Source organism: Lagopus muta, chromosome 12 (genome assembly GCF_023343835.1).
Source record: "Lagopus muta isolate bLagMut1 chromosome 12, bLagMut1 primary, whole genome shotgun sequence".
Taxonomy (NCBI): Eukaryota; Metazoa; Chordata; class Aves; order Galliformes; family Phasianidae; genus Lagopus; species Lagopus muta.
Genome location: NC_064444.1, coordinates 11996344 through 12022328, shown reverse-complemented (window position 1 = coordinate 12022328; position 25985 = coordinate 11996344). Strand labels below are relative to the sequence as shown.

The window sequence follows — 25985 nt, the reverse complement described above, 5'->3', positions numbered from 1 at the left end:
CGGCGGCGCGGCGGAGGGGCGGGGCGGCGCGGGCGGCGCAGTCACATGACGGCGCGCGGCGCTGCGGGGCGTTGCTGGTGGGGGCGGCTCGTGGCGGCGGCGCGACCATGGTGAGGGGCGGCGGGGTCGGTGCGTGGTGGTTGTAGGGCAGTGGGGGGGAGAGGGGAGAGCCCCGAGTCCCGCCGCCGCCCTGAGGGCGGGAGTCGGCCGCTGAGAGAAGGCCCGGGGTTGGGCCGGGCCCGGGGGCTGCAGCTCGGGAGCACCGTCAGCGGTTGCGCGCGGCGGGGCCGTGCGGGGGAGGCGCGGCGGGGTCTGAGGGCTCTGGAGGCCGCGAGGCCGCTGCTCGGCGCGGGTGGGGCCGAGGCGAGGCGGGGCCGGGCCCCAAACGGCAGCGTGAGCCGCTGCGGCCGGGGTCTGGGGCAGGCCGCTCTGCAGCAGTTGTGAGTGCTTATGAAAGAACCTGGAGCGTGGAGTAGCGCTTACCGAGACGTGCTTCTGAATGCTCGGCGACAACAAAAGGACAGCTGTGCTTCCTGGCACAACCCGAGTTCATTGTATTTGCTGAGGCGATATCCTCAGCAGCGTGTGCTGTGGCATCTCTGTCTGTTGGTCCGTCCAGCTGCAGTGTGAGCAGTGCTGGCTGTGTCTGCGCAGCGAGGCGTGGACATACTCGGTGCCACAAATGAACTGAAGCAGAGCTGTGCAGTCCCAGGGCTGCTGGGGCAGATCTGTGTTCTGACGTCGTCTGTGTGTTGGGTTGGATTTAATGCTGCATCCTCCAGAAGTGTGTGTGTGTGGCCGTGAATCCTGTCATGAAGGGGAAGTATTTGAATGGATAACAGGAAATGTGCAGTGTGTGCAGGTGATCTGCCTCCCGAGTCACTGCCACAGGTACCTCATGGTTCCCAGCTGGCATGGCTCCCTTGTGTTTGTCACTTCCGTGTCTGCTCTCTGTCCCCTTCTTCCAATGCCCTGTGGTGTCTGATGGAGGAAGAGAAGACCAGCGCTGTGCTGGCGTGGTCCCCTCTACCAGATCGAGCTCTGCTGCTGTTTCCAGTGGCCATGCTGAAAGCAAAATGTTTGAACCTTAAACTAGAGTGTTGTTTCTTGCTGCTGTCAGTTATCTCATGACTAAACAGCACAGCCCCTTGATTCTTGTGGATTGCTTGTGCCTTCTTGTGGAAATAAATGATATCTTAAACATGTGAAAAAGGTGTTCTTTAGTTGATCCTCAGGCTTCTCTGTTGTGAGACTTACAAGTTCTGGTGTTGCAGAGTAATGCTTCTAATATAAATGTAAAATGCCTGTGCTTTCTTTTAGTTACTGCCAAGCCGTGCTGTGATGCTCACAGCAATCTGCTGTGTGTGATCAGGCTTCATAGCTAGGCCGGCTTCAGTCCTAATATTCTGCAGCAAACCTGTTGTCTACCTTGGTTAAATGCTCCTTTTGCATGGGCAGTGATAGGGTGATTGATGTCCTCATGAAATTTGAAGGAGGTAGAGAAACTTGGGTAAGTCACTTCTGTTGTGGTACCAAACATGGGATGTGAGCAAACAGGAGGAGAAGTTGCATGGAATATGCTGGAAGCACATCTAAGTAATGATACTTAGGGTAGATAAAAAATACACCTTAGAACAGAAGCAAAATCTTCCACTTACTTGTGTTATCCGTACCCTACATCCAGTTTTAGGTGTGTGCATTATCAGAGTACAGACTGCTTGGTAGGTTCTGCAGGCTTACCTTGATTTCTTTCGTGGTTTAATGCTCTAAGTTCTGTGGAGTGCTGCAGTTTGCTAGACTTCAAAGCCATCTGCACCCTGACCTGGGGTTTTTACCACCTCCAGACTGCTGCTAAGCCTTAAATATGCAACAGACTGTGTATTAACTTCTTCTCGTGGAAATGAGTGTCAGAAATCAAGTAAATTATACACTGTAGGTTTAATGATAATGTTCTGTGTCAGCAGTAGCTGTTACTGTCAGAATGTACATGTCCAGAGCCATGTTTGCAGTACGAATTATCTTCCAGGTAACTGGTGTTACCATGTGATCAGCCAGGCAATATGCTTCTTCCAAGCTAGTTTGGGGTTTAAATTTTTTCTTCCCCAAGGCAACTCAGCAGCATCAAACTGGCAGAAAGCTCTGTGGGGTGTTAAGACTCAAGCATTGAAGTCAGGCTGGCTGCGTAGTTGCTGAGAATTGTTATCTTGCGTTTGTGCAGTAGCTCATATCTTACTGTGCTTGGTGCTGAGGAGGGAGGCCGTGTTGTGCCTTGATTACACAGCTCTGCTGCTTTTCTCAGGAGTTGATATATCTTCTACTTCAGGAGTTTAGATTGGAATAGGATTCCACAGAGCAGTTGTGTTCCTGATTAAATAACACTTGGAACTGACGTGTAGGTTCTTGCTATGGAGTGGAAGGTACAGGACATAAACAGCTTTATTCACCATTGTATCTGGCACAGCAGCTGGTTCCCAGTTTGATAGGAGCCGTGTCTCCTCAACCTCAGCCGTGTGTGTCTGGCACGCGGTAGTAACCAGCTCACATGCAGACGTAGAAAAGGGTCAGCTGGTACTTTCTATAGAGATTTCAAAGTCAGAATACTTGGGAAGGAGCTGGAACTTGTTTGGTAGCGCTGCTGTTCAGATGTTCACCCCTTTCAGAGGCCATGCTGCTACAGGCTGTGCCCCTTGGGCTGCCTCGGTTATGTTTGTTGCAGTCAGGGAAGGCTTTTCTGCCACTTGTGCAGCTGTAGAACACCATGATTGCCTTTTCTTTAGGTGCAGAAGTGCAGTACCTTCTACCTATCTTCATTTATTCCAAGTCCTATTGGAAAGACAAAATTACTCAAAGCCTTTGAAGAGTTTGTAGCTATGAATTGCCCTGGAGGTACAGCCACCTTACTGTGCTGCTCTGCCATATGCTTCAGTGCTGTGCAGAAGGCCCATGCTTTGTGATAAGTGCAGTCACTCTGATTAGCAGAGCTAACTTGCTCTGTTGACGAGACAGATTTGCTAATGGGTTATTGTTCATGGTTTAGCTGTTAGTGAGGTGCTGAGTTGCAGTTGAAGAACTTCCACCCGTAGCCTTCTGCTCCAAGCAGAACTGTCACCGAGGTTGGATCAGAGCAGCCCTGACTTCTCCCTGCTGGAAGAAGGGTGGAGATTCACCACCTGGTGAGATAGAACCAGGGCACAAACAACGTTGTGTGGTATTGCCTTCTCTGTTGGGTAGTAGGGAAAACACACAGGAGAAGTTGTCTGTGGCTCTTGTGAGGGAGATTGCAGTTACAGGATAGGAATCAAGGGTAGTGGTGAATGTGGAAGAAAGGAGGAAAACATGGTATGCCAAGGCTGCAGTGCTCTACAGCTACTAAATTGGTGTTAAATTTAAGTTCTCTATTTTAATGAAAACCCAAATTAAAATCTTGCTCCTTAAAAGATGCTTACGGGAACTCCAAGCACGGAGCATTTGAGAGAAGTGAATACTGGAGATAGTGGTTTTAAGAACATCAAGATGGTGTTGTAGTTGATGGCCTTTTAGATTCTTATCAAGATATTTGGTTACAGAGGGCAGGAGCCTTCTGAACACAGTGGAAGAGGAAGGGAACAAGAACCAAGAGTTGAGAAATTACTGAAGCTGTGGGCTCAGAGCACCAGCACAGGATTCTGTGTGCGTAAATGGTATTTCTCAAGACCAGAGAAGGTGCAGTTGAGCCACAGTTCCAGTGCTTCTATCTGATGATAACTGAGGGGTGCCCTCTGAAACCAAACCCCCAGGCTGAGAGAGGCCAGGGGAGCTCTAATGAGATGCTGAGGGCTGGCCTAAGTGACAGCAGCGTGGTGGTGGTTCTTCTCTGGGTGTTAGGCATGGGGAGTGGTACTGAATGCAGTGTGTGAGCTGCTGGGGCACTGTGAGGAAGCTGGGTATGGGTTTAGGTTGATGTAGACTTGAATGTCATGTGTAATGTAAAAGAAGGAAGCTCCACTGACCTCATTGATCTGGCAGAGGAAAGGAAGCAGCTGCAGGAGGGAGAGCCTGTTCCAGCTGGGCGGGGGGATGTGTAAGGCTGTAAGCAATGGGTCTAATCAATACAGAAAATGCAGTATGACCCTTGGAAAGGCAGATGAATTTGTTTTGTATGGTGAAGGCCTGGAGTGTTCTTATTTGAGGAGAAACAAAAGGAAGAGAGTTGCTGAGGAAGATAGGGGGCATGAGGAAATGATGATTCTCATTGGGTTTCTGTTACTTTCTGCAAGTCATCTTTACCTTCCATGAAGAGGTAATTGTACTTTATCCTTTGCTTATCTGGAGCTAGGCCTCAGCAGAGCTGTGTGGCTTGGATACTAGTTAGCTGATAGCTTGTGACCTGTGTGTGCAGAATATGATCTGTATGGTTGTGGTCTGGGCTTCATGCCTTGCTTTGATCTTCTGGCAAGGAGTAATGATGCTTGCCATCAGGGTGATGATGTCCATGTGTTCTCATGAACCTTCTTCTTGCCAAATACTGATGTTGTATTTTTGACCTGAAAATGCTGGTAAAGAAGGTAGAAGTTGACTGTTCTACCCTCTTGGCTCTGTGTTCTAGGAAATAACAATGCTGTCCATATTTATATATGGATAATATAGGCTGTCCATAACTCATCTTGTCCCTGCCCTCAAGTTCATAGACTCATAGAATGGCTGAGGCTGGAGAGGACCTTAAAGACCATCTAGTTCAAACCCCCTGCCATGGGCTGGTTGCCATCCACCAGCTTAGGCTGCCCAGGGCTGCATCCAGCCTGGCCTTAGCCCCTCCAGGGATGGGGCAACCACAACCTTGTTGGGCAACATGTTCCTGCAGCTCACCACCCTCTGAGTAAAGCATTTCTTCCTTACATTTAACTTAAGTCTCCTCTGTTTAAGTTTAAAGTGATTCCCCTTTGCACAATCACTATCAGGCCGTGCAGAAAGTTGCTCCCTTCAAGTACTGTAAGGCTGCAGTAGCGTTTTCCTGGAGAAAAGAAAGTTTTTGCAGAGTAAAGCTTTACCCCATAATTAATGAATATTTAGCTATTTGACAACTCTTAATGGTCGTGTTGCTGTGACACTTGCACTGTATTCTAAACTATGGGAGAACAGTGAATCAAGTCATAGGTAGATTCATTAAAATGGTTGTTTGTTTTCCTTCCAGCCAACAACACAGCAATCTCCCCAGGATGAACAGGAAAAACTCCTGGATGAAGCCATTCAGGCTGTGAAGGTGCAGTCTTTCCAAATGAAGAGATGCTTGGTAAGAATGTAACTTAAAAATGCAGTGAAGCTTCCCATCTGCTAGGAGTAAAATAGTAAATCAATACTAATCTGTAGTGCATTGAGGGAACTTAACTCCTTGTGTCTTTGTGTTAGAGCCTTTGCAAGTGAATGAGGCAGCTACTAAATGAGTGAGGGAGTCTTCAGTGTTCCTTAAATAGCTGTTGTTTGTTGTGTTTTTTTTTTTTTTACCCAGTATTTGACAAGATAATGAAGGTGCACCTTTATAATTTAGTTGGTGCTTCCATTTGAATCGGCCTAAACTGAGGGTGAGCCTGCCAGCTGTTACCAGTTCACTGCTCAAATGCACTCTATGTGCAGCTACACGATGAGAAATTGTTCTTGTCAGTGTTCAGTGTACTGCTGCTTTGTAACTGGAGTCTTTTCATGAGCTGCGGACTGTGAGGCTAATGTGTTATCTGCTGCTAAAGAGAACTTTTATAGGACTAATTGTAGACTGATGCATCAGTTCTCCTCTAACTGGAGAACAACATTGACTGGGGTTTCTGCTGGGATATTCAGCTTGAAATTGTAGTCAGTGCAGAGCATAGTATAATCACGTGAACGTTTCTTGGCTTTGAGAAGCTTTAGCTTTATCTAGAGAATTACTTAGAGAAGCTGTTTAAAGCTGCAATGACAGAACTTAAATATATTTTTATTTTCATCTGGCTGGGCAAGCTAACTTTGTGGTCAAATGACAGTAGCAAGGAAGTCAATGCCTCTTCCAGTTTTCTGCTGCATGGAATATTTTTGAAGTCTTGAAAGCAGTTGCCTCTGAACTTTCCACTTCTATTTGTGACTGAGTAACCATATGCTAAGTGTATAACCCTAGCCATTCCATCCACTGCCCTCCCAAACTTAATGCTGTTTTTAATGATGTGTTCAGTAAGTACATATAGATGGTAGGTTGAAAGTTTCTTGTTTCCTGTGGTAATTCCATTGTAAGCACATGCTGTATGTGACTCTTGCTTTCAGTAAGCTGTTACTGTTGGGTGAGGAGGGGAAAGGAGAAATCAAACAGTGGCTCCCACTGGCATTATGTGTGTTCTGAGTGCTGGAGGTTTCTTCATAAGATCTGAGAAAACAGGAGATGGGATGACTTAAGAGTAGTCCTGGTTTGCTTGCTGAATAGAACTTGAGTGATGGATGTGGATTTCTGAACAGGAAAAAATATTTTTTGATAATATAATACTTTATTGCTACAGCTATATCTTGTGCTTTCTAGCTGCCTTCAGCTTAGTTTGGAGGGAGGATGTAATATAGGTTAGATACTAATTTATTTGAATTAGAACTCTCACTTTCCTGATGTTTAGGTACTTAATGCTTGCATGTTGTGGGTTTTTGTTTTTTTTTTTTTTTTTTTTTTTTTTTTCAGAAACCTATGCTTTAAGTTTTTTTTGTTTGCTTAAGTATTCTGGTTTCCTGGAGTTATTTGTGATAGACTGTTGTTTTACCTCCTCTGAAGGACAAAAACAAGCTCATGGATGCTTTGAAACACGCGTCCAACAAGCTTGGTGAGCTGCGGACTTCTATGTTGTCTCCTAAGAGCTATTATGAGCTCTGTATCCTTTGAAGGTTAAAGGAACAAGTGGTTGCTGAATTTGGAATGAAATGTTCACCTGCACTTTTTGTTGTTTGTGGTTGTTCAGTTGCCATCTCTTTTCTCACATTCTTGTTAGCACTTCTCTACTAATTATCTGGATGTATAATAAGAGAATATCCAGTTGTTTGCTCACTGTTTGAAGTTATTTTCCCTTTGGTGTGAAGAAGGTCTTTAATGTCTTTTGTATCTTTCATTGTGAGTCTTCGGGAGTCTAGGTCTATAAGAATAGTACCTCTATAAAAAGTTGTGCTTACTGTATGCTACCCAAAAATATCTATAAAACCAACTTACTTTGCCTTTTTGTTTTCACAGAATCTAGCCCTAAGTCAAGTGCTGTAATCTATGCACTTGTCTGTCGTCTTGTACCTGAATGACAGGAGGCTTTTCATGAAGTTTGAGAATTGAATGTGAATATATTTGAAATTGCTTTCTTTGTGCCTGCTGTTGAGGAAGTTGTTCTTCTGTACCACGTTGTATGCCTTCTTAGTCTAGATATTCTGTTCCATCACATTCACTTGTTAGCTGTTTTAACTGCTTGTATTTCTTGCTCTTTTCTAATATGCTAAGAATGGAAATTGAAGTTTAGGTTTATTTGGTACTCTTAATGTCAGTAGTGATGAATTTTTCTGAAGTGCTACCTAGTTAGGCTTGACTTGTTTAAAACCTATGATTGTATTTGAACAGCATCTTTCCTCTTTGGTGTGATTGAACAAATTTCTCTCTAGGTCTGTTGTAGATGCTTTGAACTAAAATCCTTAACTAAGAGAACAAGACATGGCAATTTCTGATGAGCTACACTACTTGGAAGTCTACCTGACAGATGAATTTGCCAAAGGAAGGAAAGTGGCAGACCTTTATGAGCTAGTACAGTATGCTGGAAATATTATTCCAAGACTGTAAGTGTATATGTGTTTGGCATTTTCTTAAATAAAAATGTCAGATAATGGTCAATATCTGAATTCTGATAATGGGCTGTATTCTTGCTTGACAGCAAGACTTGCTTGTAAATGTTACAGCTGCATATCTTAAGAGTGGATTCCTATGAGATTTAGGCCAAGAGTGCAACTTCAGAATGTAGATTGTTCCTGCCAAGATCTTATTTTTGCACATGACTGAGATGGAAACACTTTTTAGTAAAGCAGACTTGGAGTAAAGAGCTGGTCAGCACAAAACTAACCAAGTTGTCCGTTCTGCTCAGTGAGATTAACAGCACATCTAGCATTTTTTTTTTTTCCCAGTGCTACCTGTTAAGTAACTTGTAGCTGAGGGTCTAGGTCTTTGAGCTGCACACAGAATAGGTACTTCATAAGCATCTGTCTCCTAGTGGTGAGTAACCACAGCTTAGTCTTTCTAAATGTAGTTTTTAAGTAAATGTGCTAGAGGTAATACTGAAGGGCTTATCTTCAAATGTGTCGCTGTAGGGCTAGAGTGGACCTTTGAGATATAAAGACTTCAGAAGTTTCTGTGCTAAGTAAAATTTTATTTTTGGCCTTCACAGTGGTGCCAGGAAGGGTCTCTGGGGTACCAGGCTCATGCAGATTGGGTGATTTGGAGTAATGCCACTATGTCTTTCCCTCATCATAATCATTTGATTTTTATTCTTACCTACTTGATGTAGGCTATGTTTCTCTCTGGTGAACCCTTCTGGTGCTCTCATGAGTTAGCAAAGCTTGCAGAGTTGAGGCTTCTGAGCCAAATATTTGCATGTTCTGAGGATTGTAAGGGTGGGGTGGTTTTTTTTGGTTTTTTTTTTTTTACTTGTTCCTTGTACGCTTTGCTTAATACAGAGATAGGAAGGACTAAGTGCAGGTGTGAGCATTTCTGAGGAGCGTAACACCTTTTATGCTAAACTACAGTGTGAAAGAGGTTTAATGCTTCACCATTATACATACCTTATCTTTGTGCCAGAGTTACTTTCCAGTCCTGCAGGGTGTTGTAAGTATAGACAAGCAGTAATTCACTCAGTGCGTGCTGAGCGTGTATGCATTCCTTGTACAAAAAATTGTAATGAGGTAAATCAGCTTTTCAGACTTACTGTGTTCTGTAGCAGAGGAGAGCAGGAGTTGAAAGCTGGCAAAATATCTGAAGTTATGGCACCCCGGTACCTGGATGTCATCTAACTGCTTTCTGCACTTTGGTAATGCTGTCAGGATTGAAGTGGGCTGTTGCCTTTAAGGTATTTTAGTGTTATTTGACAATCTGTTGCTCTGTTCTGTGCCTTCTGCAGGTATCTCCTAATAACAGTAGGTGTTGTATATGTCAAGTCATTTCCACAGTCCAGGAAAGATATTTTGAAAGACCTGGTGGAGATGTGCCGTGGAGTACAGCATCCTCTTAGAGGCCTCTTTCTTCGCAACTATCTCCTGCAGTGTACCAGGAACATCTTACCAGATGAAGGCGAGCAAGCAGAGTAAGACAGCACATAACTTTAAACAGAACGTAATTACATATGGGACATGACTTTTTTGGGTTTGAAAGAGGTGGATATCATCTATGGTTTGGGTTGGAAGGAACCTTTAAGGTCATCTAGTTCCAACCCTCCTGCTATAGGCAGGGACACCTCCCTGTAGACCAGGCTGTGCAAAGCCCCATCCAGCTTGGGCTTGAATGCTTCTAGAGAAGGAGCATAAGTTAAAAATTCTTGTCAAAACTGAATTCTGTTAATTTGGGAAGGGAATTCTTAAGGTTTCCTTATTTAAGTGAGAATGTGAACTGTTCTTATGAACCTAGACATCCCACCACATGCTTCCCCAACCTTTTATCTTAAAATCTGGGTGGGCAGAAAGCTTTTCATATTCCTAACCTGTTCTCAATTGCAGTGAAGAAACCACTGGAGACATCAGTGATTCTATGGACTTTGTGCTGCTGAACTTTGCTGAGATGAACAAACTTTGGGTGCGAATGCAACACCAGGGCCACAGTAGGGACAGAGAAAAGAGAGAGCGGGAAAGGCAGGAACTGAGAATTCTGGTAGGAACCAACCTTGTTCGCCTCAGTCAGCTGGAAGGTGTTAATGTGGAACGATACAAGCAGGTAGGATGACTGTCCACACTTTCCAACCTCTGCTGTTTTTTCCCCATGTCAAACCAGTTTGGGCTTCCAGATAAGCAGGTTGGCAAGAGTTACAGCTGTGCTAAAAGCTTGGTAGTCATGGCACTTCTAGAACCACTTTTCACTTGAAACTCAGAAAGCTAGTGAAACTGTGTGATGTGTTGAGAAGCTAAGCTAAAGACCTTACTCATGGATTTTTCTTATAAACTTTTTCAGTAGGATTGGCATGAAGTTTTGAATTCATTTTACTGATTCCCATAATAATAATAATAATAATAGGTGGGTTTAAGAGAGATGTGCATATAGAGCATTCTATAGTAGACTTCACAACTTCTTCTAAGTTATGCCTTCCAAAGCATTTGGGAAGAATTGTTTGTTTTGTGAAAGGATAGCCAGCAAAACTTAATATTCTTGCCTAAAAAAGACTTGCATGTTTTGAATTAGTACCATGTGCCAAAGGGGCATCTGACTGGGAGTGGAAAACTTTTTCTCTGAACACTTAGACTTTCTGATAAAGTCTTTACATAAAGAAAAGCCAAGAAGTGTTAGAAATACTGCTCTACTTGGATTAAATGCATCTATGAGTATAAACTTCAGGACTGTAAAAACACTACAGGGCTGTTCTTCTTATTACAGATTGTTCTGCCTGGAATATTGGAGCAGGTTGTAAACTGTAGAGATGCTTTAGCTCAGGAGTACCTCATGGAGTGTATCATACAGGTGAGCTACTTAAATTCAATTGCATTATTAGTTTTGAACACGGGGATAATTATTTCTGTGCTTTTAGTCAGGTTCGGAGTATTTTTACTTCCTTATGAACTGGGAAATTTCTTCAGTGGTACTCTTTCTCATTGGCGTGATGCATACTAGTTTTCACCAGGTGGACAGAGTGGAGTGGTATCCATTTTGTGCTCCTTCTGTTGCAGAAGCTGGTAAGCTATCTGAGCAACCATGCTTGCAGTAAGAATTATGATAGGTAGCCAGGCCTTCAGGTTACCAATTTGTCTTTCATCTTTTGCTTTACATATTTGCTAAGACAAGATCAGTTTGGGAAACCCTAGAACAGTCATAGGACTGTGTTTAATGTGTGGTATTTGCTTTTCAATAACTATTTGGTTTTACTGCTGTGTGATAGTGGGCAAAGTCAGTTACTAACTTGATGATTACTGGTCTAAAATTTCAGGTTTTCCCAGATGAATTTCATCTCCAAACCTTGAACCCATTTCTCAGAGCTTGTGCTGAGCTGCACCAAAATGTTAATGTGAAAAATATAATAATTGCTTTAATTGACAGGTAAGTGATTGGGGGGTGTGGAAATTGGCTCAAAATGAAGTGTGTATTGCACACGCAGATGATAACTCTTAGCAGTTGAAAGCTTTCAATTTTTCATATGTTATTCATGTTTAACTTTACTGTATTTTTATCACCTGCAATTAAGACTGTGAAGAATATTATTCATGTAGTTTCTGTTCTCTGGGCTCTGCTTTAGCGGCTTCTAATGTGTCCTACTTTCAAGGACAGATTAAAACTTCAAAAGCAGATGAAGCCAGGCAACAAGTTATTGACCAGCTTTGTGTTTTTGAACTAGAGTGGCAGCAGTATTCTGATTTGACAACCTCTTCAGAAAAGAGCTGGTAGGAAGCAGAACTACTTTATTGATTCTTATTTTGGGGAAATACTGCTTTTAACTGCTTGCACTGAATTAAAATATTAAGGGAGGAATCTCAACTGAAGTTTTTATTTGTATCCTGAATGGAACCAACACCGATGACAGCGAGTACCTGTACTTTCTTACTGCAGAAAGATGCACTTAGGATAAGATCATTAACCTTGAAGCCTCAAAAAAACCTTCTTGCTTTTGCACACCAATGTACACCTTTGTATAACTGGTCCATTCATACCACTGTAGGAAGTTCAGTTACTGTAGGGACCTCTTGCTAGATTTACATGATCACGTAGCAATGTAATTCTTGCATAGAGGCTTTCATTTTGTACCTTCTGCTGTCACATTTATTTGCAGGACTTGAACAACTTTGGTATTGCCTCCACAGTAAGTCTTCTGTTCTTACTCTTACAGATACTCAGTAGTAAGGAAATGAGTGGCAGTGGACCTGCTGTGCTTCTAGGCATATCAGTACTGTGTTGGCTGCTGTTAGTGTCTTCTGGAGCCCTCTCATTCAGAGATAGGATAGAAGAGAGGTGGTGTGATTATCTTCTTTGTAATTGGTCAGTTTTTTGTTTAGGACTGATGTTACTCTGAAGGACAGCAGTGTTATCAGTTATTTGAGTCAATGCGTGTGATGAAAATCTTTTGTTTTGCTGTTGTTTGGAACAATTATGCAGTTCAGAACTGTGCAATTATGTCTTAGATATGTTCCACGCAGGGTTTGCTGGTTGCATTTCTCATCTTGATTTCTGGCATGAGGTAGTTGAAACTGGGCGTGAACAAAGCAGAGGAGCTTGTGAAGCTTTAGCCTCTATTCCCATGAGGCTTTCCTGTTTAAGGAGTCTTTCTGAAAAGACTTGTTGCTTTGAGGTCTTTCTTGACTTACTGTGCCATTCACAACTTTTAATTATGCTGCCATCTGCCTGCAGCATGATGGTATTTGGAAGCCTGTCAGCCTCACACTTTGAGTTGTTCAAAGAAGCTGTCTTGTCCCTTTGAGAAAAGGCAGTAATTTTCCTTGTCTTTAGAAAACCTTCTTGTTCCCAACCTGTCAAAATGTGAGTAGTTTAATGTTTTCCCTGGCAGTGAGGTTTTATTGGTGCTTAAGCCTGTTCTTACGTATCTTTATTTCAGAGCAGAAGTTTGTGAAGAATTAAGTTTTTAAACTCTGTGAGAAATAATCTTAGAAACTTTAAATAGGTGATTTTTCCTAAATATTTTGTAGATCTTTCTGTAACTCAGGAAAGAGCAATCTCTTAACTTTGCTTTTATGGAGGAAAAAAAGTCATCTACTCCACTTCAAATTTACTTTGAACTTTGCTCTTCACAGGCAGTGGACATCCCAAACATGTTGATCTATAATTCTTTTGGAAACAAGGAGTAGTTGAGTCATAGTTCAGTTCTTCTTCCTCCCTCCTCTGGAGACCTTTTAGCTGAAAATGCTATTGGATGTTCAACACCACTGCGGAACATCTGCTGTTCCATCAGGCTGCTCTGTAACTTTTTCTCTGCTGGAAGGAACAATCAACTTCTAGGTGAAGAGCACAGATTTGAACCTACATTGTTCTTTCTTCATCTTGCTGTCTATCAGCACTCTTTTCTAGGACAGATATTTACTAGCCTCGGTGGTTGATTGTGGCCTCTGACTCAGATGAATTTCCTTTTTGCTTTTAATAAAGCTTGCATGTATACCTAAAAAGCTTACTTTTTTCTTCTAGTATCTTACTCTGACCAGTGTCTTTTTTGTTATTTGTTGTTGTTGTTACCAGGTTAGCTTTATTTGCGCATCGTGAAGATGGACCTGGTATCCCAGCAGATATCAAACTGTTTGACATCTTTTCACAGCAGGTTGCTACTGTTATACAGGTATGCTGGGAATTCTTGCGTGCAGTCTGTTCTTTTTGCAAAGTTATGTGGTTTTGATCAACTCAGTGCTGTCTTAAATTTCAGTCTCGTCAAGACATGCCCTCAGAGGATGTGGTATCCTTGCAAGTTTCTCTCATTAACTTAGCTATGAAGTGCTACCCAGACCGTGTTGACTATGTTGATAAGGTGTTGGAGACAACTGTAGAAATATTCAATAAACTTAATCTGGAACAGTAAGTAAATATTACGTTCTCTCTGGAGTAGTAGCTGCCCTCAAATCTTGACTTCTACATTGTATTTTTTAAGATGAAGAGGCCTGGTTTAGATTCTGCATCTTGGTGCAAGAGCCAAGCTGTGGAAGTTCATGATAAGCTACAATGGGGGAAAGCCTGACTCACCAGGATTTACTTGTCTGTGCATAAATCTCCCCATGTAGCTGTACAGATGCACAGTGTTGATGCCAAGCTTTGTGTAGTCACTATCTGTTCTTTCCCTTACAGCCCTCTGGAGTTTTCCTTTGGCTGAATTAGCAGCCACAGTTTGTTCCTGCTGTCAGTGGCTTTAAAATTTGTAATTCCTGCTGTATATCCCAAAGAGCAAGATACTGTTTTTGAGCCTTTATCTTTCTGATCTTCTTTGCTGTGGGTTGCTTAGTTGTTATGGTCTATATCAGAGTTGGTACTGGGGCAGATTTAAGTCTGCCTGTGTATGTAAGCTAGTAATTAATTGTGGTCTCACATGTATTTTCTTTTAGTATTGCAACAAGTAGTGCTGTTTCAAAGGAGCTGACCAGACTTCTGAAAATCCCTGTTGATACTTACAACAATATCCTGACAGTTTTGAGACTAAAACATTTCCACCCCCTGTTTGAGTACTTTGATTACGAGTCCAGGAAGAGCATGAGTTGTTATGTGCTTAGCAACGTGTTGGATTATAACACAGAAATTGTGTCCCAAGAACAGGTATGATAAAAGCTTACTTACTTGCAAATTCTGGATATCTTAGCTACTGTTTGAAGACTTGAAAACATTCTAAGGGATCTCATGTAGGTTATGCTTAGATTCTGTTCTTGTCTTCCCCATTTTATTAGCCCAGGTTTTATCTGGCTTGATTATTTTTCTGCCCGAGTTCTCAGATATCTTGTCTTTATGTATCTTGTTTACCTCATCCTAGAAACTACTTCTTAAGCTTTAACAAAGATCTTGATTTTTCCCCATTGAAGTTTGGCCTTTTACCTGAAGAAGGTTTGAATAGTGAATCTGAATTTTGTCAGTACAATTATTCTGTCCCTCTATGCAGAGAGGGACTCTTCAGCGTGTAAGGCAAGTAAGTCTTAAAGCATCAACAGTTAACATGTTCTTAGTCCTTTGTCAGGACTATGAATGGCTGTAAAGACACTTCCAGTTTCTATCAACGTATGTTCATAGACTACTCAAATTTAAACAGCTTATGTTGCCTTTAACAGGTTGATGCTATCATGAATTTGGTATCCACGCTGATCCAGGATCAGCCAGATCAACCTGCTGAAGACCCTGACCCCGAGGACTTTGCTGATGAGCAGAGTCTTGTTGGAAGATTTATTCATCTTCTGCGTTCAGATGACCCTGACCAACAGTATAAGGTATGGCATTAGTGCTTCTGAGTGTGTTTGTGTTCTGTGAAGTGTCAGATTTTGCATTATTTACTATAAAAGATTGATTGGAGCTTGAAGCTGCTCTGTCGCTACCAACTCAATACACAACATCATGCAAAAGTGTAGAAAGCTGCTTACCTAGAAGTAGTGTGTTAAGGTGCAATTCGACTAGCCTTCTAACTGCTTCATATAACCATCTATCTCAAAAGCATTGAGTGAAATTTGGTTGACTTGTTTTATTAAACTTAACTGCTTTATAGTTTTTACAGGCTATTATAGCAAAGGATGGTCATTTTTTTTTTTTCTGCAGTCTGTGTTACTCTGAGAATAGAAGGTATCTGATGCAGGCTCTAAATTTGAGCCCAGGCAACTTCTGTCTCTCTACCCAATCCAGAATGTATCTGTAGTTAATACAGTATGAGCATTGCCTACTGCTTATTAAGCAGTTACAGGAAAAAGTTTTGTCACTCAGTACACGAAAAACCTACAGATACTGCACAAATGTAATTCCTGTTAAGCAGTTCATACGTCTTCCTGCTCCACGGAGTGCAGATTGTTGTAGATGCAAATGACGTGATTTTTTAAAGAACTCTCTAAGCTTCCACTGCTTCTGTTTTTAGATCTTAAACACTGCTCGAAAACACTTTGGTGCAGGTGGGAACCAACGTATTCGTTTTACGCTGCCACCGTTGGTTTTTGCAGCGTACCAGCTTGCTTTTCGCTACAAGGAAAACTCAAAAGTGGTGAGTTGGTCTCTGGATGTCTTCTGTGTACTTGTTTCTTTTTGCTTGCTTCTTTAGAGGAGCAGGGAGCATTTTGTCTGGCTGCAGCTAACAGTGTGTAAAAGCTTGTTTTTTTGTGTTTTTTTTTTTTTCCCCCCCTCAAGGCAGACTGCACAGTCATCTGCTGATTGCACTCTTTTAACTACTGCTCAAGTTACACTAAAACAACTCTTCAATTTTTATCTCTTAAATGCTTTCTAATTGAAAGTAATAGCTTAAACATGCATTTCCCCTTACTGCGGGGTTGTAGAGTGAAGAAAAAATGTTTGTTAAAAGCACTCTTGAAATTGGATGTCTTGAAATTCCCTTGCAATGGTTTTGTTAAAACCTGCTGAGATCCACGCAATTCTGTGAGGCCCACATATACCAACCCATTTCAGTAATTGTCTGACATCCAGAAGGGAGCAGATTGGAGTGCTTAACACAGTTTGCTACAGTTCATATTATTTTCTCTTACTGCTATCTTGTTCAGTCTTTAACTTGTTTTACTTCTCTAGGATGACAAGTGGGAGAAGAAGTGCCAGAAAATCTTCTCATTTGCTCATCAGACCATCAGTGCTTTGATCAAAGCAGAGCTGGCAGAGCTGCCTCTTCGTCTCTTTCTACAAGGGGCGCTGGCTGCAGGGGAGATTGGCTTTGAGAATCATGAAACTGTGGCCTATGAATTTATGTCCCAGGTAAGTGTCCAGCTGTCCTTTGCTGTCACTGTCCTGTGCTACCTTAAGTATGATTTGGATCAGTTTTCTGAACGTTGAAAATCTAGCACGATTAAAACATCAAATATTGCAGCAAATACTACTAGGTAGAAACTCCTTAACTTCGTTCTTGCTTCCCAGGGTTCTGTGTAATTGAGCTCCATTGATAATATTTGGAGTACACAGTCTGACAACATGTGTTACGTTGCAATGCTGCCACATCCTCACGTGGTTGGTTTGCAGGAGGAGTGTGGCTTTCTCAATGTAAAATGCTTTTTCATTGCTTTTAAGACCATTTTCCAGCTCCTGTAGCTTGTATTGTACTGATCTTAGGTACTCTTGGAAGTCCTGTAAAATTTGTGGCGTTCACAGCTGTCACGCTGGTCCTTATTGATAACCATCTTTTTGTTGAAAGTCATTAAATTATTTCCAAGTCTGCTTTACCTGTGACTTAAGCTTTTCTCCCACTTGCTCACATTAGATGAAGAACTGACTTACTAATGCTATCCGCATTACAGGCCTTGTTCTAATCTTTCCTCTCATACTGCTACTAAGGCATGTTCTTAAACTGAGTCACTGATAGCCCCCCGTCTCTACTCACTGTGGATCAGTTGCTATTCTGACACAGCACAGTGCTGATGGACCTTATGTGCCTTACCTTAGAAATAGTTTGAGATTTCTTTAGTGGTACATTCTTTTTCTGAAGACACAGCAGCAATGTGAACATTTTCCTGACTGTCAGTCAGGAAACCTGACTGGTCAGTAACCTACCACTTAAGCTTTTGCTGTGCTGTTTTGCATTTCAAAGAATCTTTGTTAATGAATATTTCTGTTACTGAAGTTTCTTATTTGAACAGATGCCTGAAACAAGGAGAAACTATCTCTGTTTTTAGAGAACCATGCATGTTTTCTATGACTATTTCAATAACTTTGTTGCAGGACACGCTTCTGGTCTGTGGTTTTGACTAGATGGTGACAGTCTCTATGAAGTGTCCAATTGTGTTTTTGTTATTGCAAGTGTAATTCTTTTTATATTGTTCTGAAGCAATAATTAAGATTTTCCTTCTCTGACTAGGCTTTCTCTCTGTATGAAGATGAAATCAGTGATTCAAAGGCACAGCTGGCTGCAATCACGTTGATAATTGGGACGTTTGAGAGGATGAAGTGCTTCAGTGAGGAGAACCATGAGCCGCTGAGGACTCAGTGTGCGTTGGCAGCCTCTAAGCTCCTTAAGAAACCAGACCAGTGCCGGGCTGTGAGTACTTGTGCTCATCTGTTCTGGTCTGGCCGAAACACTGACAAGAATGGAGAGGAGGTAAGAATTAAGGGACACAGCGCAGCACATCCTACCTCAGTGATGTAGCTGTGGCTTCCTTCAGAATGCACTAGCTTCTAAAGTGAACACAGTGTGATCAGGCTTGGCTGGACTGTGTTCCAATATATGAAGCTTCTAAATCTTACAGTGTGCATAAATAGAGAATTAAAAAAAAACCTCAAGCTTAAAAGTGGAAGTACCATGCAAAATTTTGTGATTGTCAGCTAGTTTAAGGCTGGCTCAGAGTAATCTCCTGCATTTTACACATCTCTATAGTTGTTTGCACATGAATCAATGAACTCTGAAGGTACAAATTGTTGAATTCAAACATAAGAAGGGGTGCTTTTCCCACATGAGCCACAGCACTTAGGAACATTTGTTTGAAATTTGTTTCACAAGCTACGTGTTAGTGTACATATTGTAGTGTAGTGTACAAATTTAGTTAGGTACTTGAAGGCTTTCAACAACTGTTTGTTATTGCCTGATTTATGGAAAGCTTACCCAAACTGTTAAAATCGAGAAGGGTACAGTTTTAATGGTAGGTTGTTCTGCAGTTTGTGTCATTCTCTACAGTTTTTGTAATGTACCCCTGTGAAATGCTATCTATGTGTTGAGGGAAGAGATGTTGGTTCTCCCTATTCTATTTCTTATATTATTTTATTCTATTTCTTGTAACTTTATTTTTCCTTGTAGCTTCATGGAGGAAAGAGAGTGATGGAGTGCCTGAAGAAGGCTTTAAAAATAGCGAATCAGTGCATGGACCCTTCTCTGCAAGTCCAACTTTTCATAGAAATTCTCAATAGATACATCTATTTTTACGAAAAGGAAAATGAGGCAGTGAGTAAAAATGCATTATTCATTAAATCTGTTTTCTAATACCTGTACTCATTTATACCCCGGATCGTGTCTGCTTAGTGTGCTAAATAGTAATACTAAGTGGTCAATTTTTGGTATGCTAGTAAAATACAATGCTCTCCATGTTGTAGAGATAACTTCTTTCATAGGAAAGAAAATCACTTGTAATCTAGTTCTGAATTTAAATTGCAAGACTTGGATACATCTACTTTTATTAGGTCAAAACTGACTATGATTTAAGATCTTACTGTATTTTCATTTAACTTCAGAGGTATTTAACTTAATGTGCACTAAGGGAAATAAAATTCTTAGAGCTATTCAAGGTCACTGCTTAGAGTGCTGCCAAAGGTTGGTGTAGACTTTAATCTCACTGGTGTGATGTCTTGCATGCCAGCCTAAGTTTCACCTGACATCTGAGATAATGGTTGCAGCATACTCATTGTTTAGTTAGCATGTAGCTGGTAAACTTCTGAAGTTCCTATGTCACCATTTAGTGAAGAACAGATGTTAATAACTTATCATGTAATTCTGAGAGAACATCTGAAGAGATTTTAGGGATATGATAACTTCCAGCAGCAGAACCAATTTCCAGCTACTACAGTAGTGTTGGAGTTGTTGGATCTGTGGATTGAGGCAAAACGCTGTATTTCAAGGCACTGAGCACATCTGTAAGAATGTGATACAGTGGCAGTCTGCAGTGCATTTTGTGCTTTGGTGTTCTGTGTAATGCTGGATTTGTTGCCATAGACAGCTGTACTTTCCTAAGCTGTGACTTGGTTGCTAGGAATAACTTAATCTGATGCTACCATCCTGACTTCTACAGGGGACAGGTTGTCTAGACAGTCTGGTTGTGTGCTTTATTTGTTTAAAGTTATTAATGTTTGTAATGAATAAAGTGAAGAGAAATGCTGTGTTAAGTTACAGATCTATAGGTTTCTTCACTTGAGAGGCTGTTCATATTTGCTGGAGTTGGGGGGAGCTTTCACAAAATTCTGAAACCTGAAGCATTGTGCCTGCTAGGAGGAGCAAGAGAAGGTGCAGAATCCAGCAGTTTGTCTGCATATGTTATCAATAATAACTGTAAGAACTGTCCAAATACCAAGGGAAGTCTGTCTGTAGTCTGTTAAAACTAATATTTATGTGTTACACAGAGGTCTTGTCAATTATTTTGTTGCTCATATCTTCTCCTGCAGGTGACAATTCAAGTTTTGAATCAACTCATACAAAAGATAAGAGAAGATCTTCCAAACCTCGAATCTACTGAAGAAACAGAACAAATTAACAAACACTTTCACAACACACTGGAGCACTTGCGTCTGAGGAGGGAATCACCAGAATCTGAGGGGCCAATTTATGAAGGTCTTGTTCTTTAAAGGAGATACGCACTGTACTTATTTCTTTTCATTTACATACCATATGGTTTGTTTTGTTTTGTTTTTAAAGATAGTTTCATAGATTGTGCCTTTCAGAAATGTCAAGTTAACATTCATGTGCTCAGTCTGGCACTTCAAACACTTGTGTTAAGTACTCTAACGAATTTGAAAGGTTGGACCAGCAACTACAGGTTTCTTCAGTTAGCATGGCTGAATCTTTCTTTGGAATCTATGTGACATGGTAGGGTTCTTCTGTTTTTGACTTCTCTTGTCTGTTTGCTGTTGCTTCTGTGGCACTAGAGTTCTAAACTGGCAGTGACTGTCATCTGAAACTGTGATCCTTGCAGAGCATCAGACTTTTGGGATTATTGTATGTCAGGTTCTGCTTGTGCTTTTCTTTTAATGCAAGTTAAGACTAAGTGTAATGTTTTTCCCTAAAAACTAGAATATATTAATGCATGTTTGGAGAGTTTTAAAATACCATGTTCAAAAACAGAAGCTATATTTTGCATATTAAGGCTCTGTGACATTCAGCGAGAGCCAGTACCGTGCACAGGGAGTATTTATCAAGATAATTTTGTTCCAAATAGTATAAAAATAGAGAAATTGCAATCTATATAGATATGTATAACCTTCATTACTGTAAATTTAGGGGAAAATGCATTACACCAGTTTATTCCGTATCATGATTTTTGCACCAGTGAAACAATAAAATTGCTATTAACACCTGTTGTTTTGTCTGTTCAGAGCCCACTGTTGAACCTAGTACTACCTTCTGATAAAAGCAAAGGGACTTCTGCTTTGAAGGGACAAAAAAACAAAGGCATGGTTAACCTGGACCAACTGAGGAGGGTGCTAGCTGTCCTGATGCAGAAAACTGTCATCCAAAATCAATTTCTGCTGAAAGGTGCCTGTTCACAGTTCAGAGTGCTTTTCTGACTTGAATGGTGGAGAAGCCTGCTAGATTCTAGGTCTGTGCTAAAGAGATTCGTGGCAATTAAATCATGAAGCTGTAGAAATTTGAGTGGTAGAGCAATTCCCAAAGATATGTGAAGACTGATCTAGTTGTAGATTTAATACCATTTCCTAAAAACTTTGTTGAAATCTTGTTTCTTTACCTTAACTGACTGCGGTGTTCTAAAGCTACCGACTGAACTTCCTCACTCCTTGAGTCGGTCACTGCTATTAAAATGACATAGGCTATATTGGATGAGGTAGTCAAACTTTGCTGGGTTGTTCAATAATTTAGTGTCACTGCTTGTTTTTGAAAATGACAAATATAATCCTAGGAAACCTAAGAATTACAGAGAAGATAAGAATTAGGTTGTTGCTCTGCTGGTTTGGAAGTGGAGGAGGAATGGAGGGAACCTTATGGCCTCATTTGCTTTGTGGTGTAAGTAAAAAACTTTTGAATACCATTACTCAGTATCTGTTGATGCTGTCCCTTGTTTAAGAAAAAAGTGAAAGCACTCTTTGTTATGAAGCATTCATAGTAAAATGTGATTATTATGTTCATGTAGATGCATTCATATGGTTGGAATATGCCCTCTTATCTTAGAATATTTGTGAAACTATGTTTAATTCTTAAGGTAACCTGTACTTGCAACTCAGGAATTACTTCTTAATAATAGTTTTGTGGCTTCAGCTGCAGTTATTCTCTGTTATAAGCTTACTTCCGTATGCTCTTGGTTAAGATGACAGTCGTAACTCTTTCACAGTTGGTAAATAATTACCTTTATTGAAATTTTACAAAATGAACTTCATCATTAGTGAACTTTCAGATCAGCTGTGCTAAGATGCTTTTTGGCTGTGGCACTGAGTGACTGTGGATGTTCAATAGCTATGAATTGTTCTCAGAATTAAATGTCTGTAAAACTGTAGAAGATGCTAATGAAGGTAGAAACGAATCACCTTTTCCACCCAGGTCAGTGTTCCTTTATTGGTATAGTTGTTCATCTTTTCTGGTAACCTGACTGTTCTGGTACCTCTTGTTCCAAGCTTTTCCTTGGTACCATTAGTTGGTTAGGGACTGGGGATTTCCTCCCCAAAATGCATACACCTAGCAGCTAAGACCCTGAAGTCCTTACAGAGTGGCTGGGGGCAAAATATAACAAATCCAAACTAACAAATTTCTTACCAGTTTTACTTAAACATTAATAATGAGACACTCCCCAGTTGTTGGTATGAAATTTGTATTCCCTTTTTGTCTCTTCAGTGCTAGTGCATCATCACCAGAAAGTACACTGTAGGCAAATCCTTGAAGAGCTTTGAGAAATTACCTTTGTTGTCACTGATTGCTATTTCTTCAGCTATGCAGATGACTGTATTCTATAAGTTCCTGATTATTTACTCATCAGTGTTCCCTTAAATATTCAGTGCACAGTGCATTTACTATTTACAGATGAGTACTGGCCAGTTTGTGTTCCCACTGAAAGCAAGATGTGCTTACTGACAAATTTCACAGGTTTTTTTTTTTTTACATAAAAATATGAGGATGAACTTTAACTTTTCCTGGGCACAGGAGTTTGATAAAGGCTTTCCTGAAGCTCATGTGGCATAGTGGGTACAGAATGGGATTAATGGCTGAATTCACCCACAGAAGCCAAAACGAAGTCTCATAAAGTGAATGTAACACACAGTGCCCATGGCAAGCTGCTCTGATGATCATTAAAAGTGTATAAGGTGCCCAACACAAACCAAACACACTTACAATAATTGCTAAAGACTTAGCTACTCTTTTATCTCGAGTAAGTCTAAATCTGTTTGTCATAGCAGCGTCTGCTCTCGTGGTGGCGCCGCCTGTATCTTCTGTAGTTTTACAGAAACTGTTCCTATGAGACTTGGTCTCTGCGTCCACCTGAAGTGGTGTAAGGTCTTGATTGACATTCACATTTAATGACTGACTGTCAAATTTACATAGGCTGAGCCTTGAAGCCTTCTGCAGGGGAGAAAGGCTGCTTCCTTTCTTCCTCTTGTGTTTCTGTCTGTTAGCAGGTTTTACCAAAAATATGGTGTGTTCCCTTTTCTTCCCTCGGAAACTCATCTCGCAGTCCCCTTGGCCAGGAGATAAGTTTTCATTTCTAAGGGATATGCGTTTCCTAATATTGAGGTAAATGCTTAAGTTGAAGTATGTAACAGTGATGAAAGGTGTAAAGAATTCAATGGTAGAAGCAATCATTAGGAAATACCAGTTGTAGAAGAACTCTGCATGACATTCTCCTTCTGGAAGGATGCTCTTCTGGGCGACGTACTCCCAGCTGAGAATGGCTGGACCATAGAGAAGAAAAGCAGCAATCCATACAGTGATCATCTTCAGTATTGCATTTCTGGTCTTCCCTTTCTGTGCTCTGTAACTCACCTGAGTAAGGAAGAAGTCACGTATATTAATGGCATCTCAAGTGGTTCCATGGGCACCTTGGAATGTGGACCTCTTATCTTTTGAAGGTTGATGATAACATATATTGGTTTGGGGGTAGGGGTTACAGGCTCACAAAACCACGGAAAAGATGTTTGTTAGAGTGGGTGTTTCAGAAATACTATCATGGTGATGGGTAGGTTCTGAGAATGTGCATCAGACCTTACAAACCAGAAAATAGGCTTTTCTGAAGTAAATACTCACTGCAGTTTCTAGAATTAGCAGTTACTAGTTGCTTATGTATTCTGTTGCATAAGCTATGACACAAGTTTACAGCTTATCAAAGCTATCAAAGACAGCTCTTTGAAATTCATTGATGTATTCTATATTAAACAATCTAGAAACTGTAATAAATGAATAGAGCTTGCAGGGGTATTCTGTGAATGCAGATCCTCAATGCTTTGTATAGATAGCTTTTTTTTTCTTAAGCGAAAGTTGCCCCCAAGAAGAAATGGCGAAGAGCTTTTGTTTTATACCCTTATTTTCATTTTGTCACAAATTACTTACAGAACTGTTACCTGCAAGTGGGAATGATTTGTGGTCTGCAAAATGCTTCACAGGGTGAGTATTTTTTCTTATTTAGAAAACAGGGAATCTAAGGTGCCACAAGGGTTGTACGGCGTTAAGTCAGTAAACTACATCAGCACTATAGAGTAGAACCTCAAGATCATCTAAGTTTTCATATTCTAATTTGCTGGTGTACCAGACAATATTCATATAATGAATTGGAATTCCATCTTCCCGTCTCTGCAGTGGTTAATCCCAGGGACCTATGACACAATATTTTGGAATACAAAGTCCTCAGCCTTGAAATCTCCTTGAATTCATGCCCGTTGCCCCAGTCTGTGAATTTTGGTCTCCAGGGCTTATGCTGTTTTGGTTAGTATGGCAGTACAGCTGAGGAATTCTGAGTTTGTCTGAATTGGGTCTCATTTTTGCACTCCTTTTCAAGACTGCTCCTGAAATCATTAGCAACTTCTGTAGGAAGTTTGAAGCTTTCACTGAGAGAATAATTTAGAACTCATTCTCATATACTCATGTTGCTCTACACCAGTAGGCAGATTCTGTACTCTTTGGGAGGGATTTTTATATGGACGATTTATTTGAAATGTTTCAAAGAGGCTGAACTCTATCATTTATTATAAACAGCTTGGTTCTGAAACCATCCAGTCTATATATTTATATTATGTGTATAGTCATGAGTGTGGTTTCTAAAAGTAAAATTCATGGCTAATACAGAACTTAGAAAATAAAGGAATGTTGTGTTGACTATTTGAGAATTAATTTGTTTATTTCTCCCTGTTGGAAAAAATAGTTGGTGAAATACTAAGCTACCTATGAACTGTGTTAAGTGCTGTTGTTTCTTCTAACTATTTACTGAAAAGTTATTGTTGCTTCAGTGTGATTTACATTGAACAATGAAGCTAATTCAATGTTTTAATGAAATACAAGTGAAATGGTGCTGGAGAATAGCCACGAACTGCTTGTAGAAGAATGAGACCTAATGCCAGAGATAACGTGTTGTTTGGGCACCATGGAAGGGCTTAGTACCTGGTGCAGAGCTCTGCCTTTACTGGAGGCTGGCAGTAGGTTGCTGTGTTCGAGGGAATGCTCTGTTGCACCCGGGTAATGATTTTCTAAGCTCTTCTAAGGTGTGACTGCAGAAGAAGTGAGAGGCTCTGCTCTTCTAGCTTCAACAGCAGCACGTACAGCCTGTGCCAGTTTCTAAAGCAGCAGAGAAGTGAGAAACAACTCTTTCTGCCAAAGCCAATTGTTCCTAAACCTACTTCCAGAACAGAGCGGGTGTATCGAGGCTGCTCCCATCTCCTGTGTTGTCTGAGGAGCACGAGGATCACCCAAGCAAACCCTTCCTGCAGCTGCTCTGTGCTGGGCTTCTCTCTGCTAACCGCGGCTTTTGCCGTTCGTGCCCAGGAGCGCAGCCCTTACCGCCTTGGTGACAGAGATGAACCTGTCGAAGCTGATAAGGACGATGTTGAAGACGGAGGCGGTGCACACCAGGTAGTCCACCACCAGCCACAGCTTGCACAAGCCCCGGCCGAGCCTCCACTCGCCCGTGAGCACGTAGGGGATGTAGAGCGGGATGCAGAAGCCGCCTGTGGACACAGCCGGTGGTGACTCTCGCGGCGCACCGCGCTCCCCCGGCCCTTCGCCGCCCCAGCACTCACCCACCAGGAGGTCGGCGACGGCCAAGTTGAGGAAGAAGAAGTCTCCCTGGGTGCGGAGGCGCCGGTCCACCACGAACGCCAGGATGACCAGGGCGTTGCCCAGCACCGTGACCAGCACCAGCAGCCCCATGAGCGCCGCCAGCAGCGCCGCGGCGGCGCCGGAGAAGGGCCCCGCGCGCTGCCCGTCCGCCGCGCAGGCGCCGCCGGCCGCCCGCGAAACGCCGGACTGGTTGAGCCGCGCCGAGCCCTGCCCCAT

General features: G+C 41.6%; 2 protein-coding genes across 2 annotated transcripts; one reads left to right on the top strand and one right to left on the bottom strand.

The window, feature by feature from the left end:
* The first annotated feature begins 25 nt into the window (after window positions 1-25).
* On the top strand, window positions 26-20854 carry VPS35 (VPS35 retromer complex component). Its single transcript, XM_048958615.1, has 17 exons — window positions 26-110; window positions 5171-5269; window positions 6755-6851; window positions 7665-7788; window positions 9120-9302; window positions 9712-9925; window positions 10580-10663; window positions 11127-11236; window positions 13379-13475; window positions 13560-13708; window positions 14230-14437; window positions 14941-15096; window positions 15729-15851; window positions 16388-16567; window positions 17661-17900; window positions 18594-18737; window positions 19949-20854. Exons 1-17 carry the CDS (start codon window positions 108-110, stop codon window positions 20126-20128), a joined length of 2391 nt encoding a protein of 796 aa, XP_048814572.1. The 5' UTR covers window positions 26-107; the 3' UTR covers window positions 20129-20854.
* On the bottom strand, window positions 20176-25985 carry LOC125699483 (histamine H3 receptor-like). The gene is made up of 3 exons (XM_048959051.1): window positions 25730-25985; window positions 25491-25657; window positions 20176-23486 (listed from the first exon to the last, which is right to left on the bottom strand). Exons 1-3 carry the CDS (start codon window positions 25983-25985, stop codon window positions 22605-22607), a joined length of 1305 nt encoding a protein of 434 aa, XP_048815008.1. The 3' UTR covers window positions 20176-22604.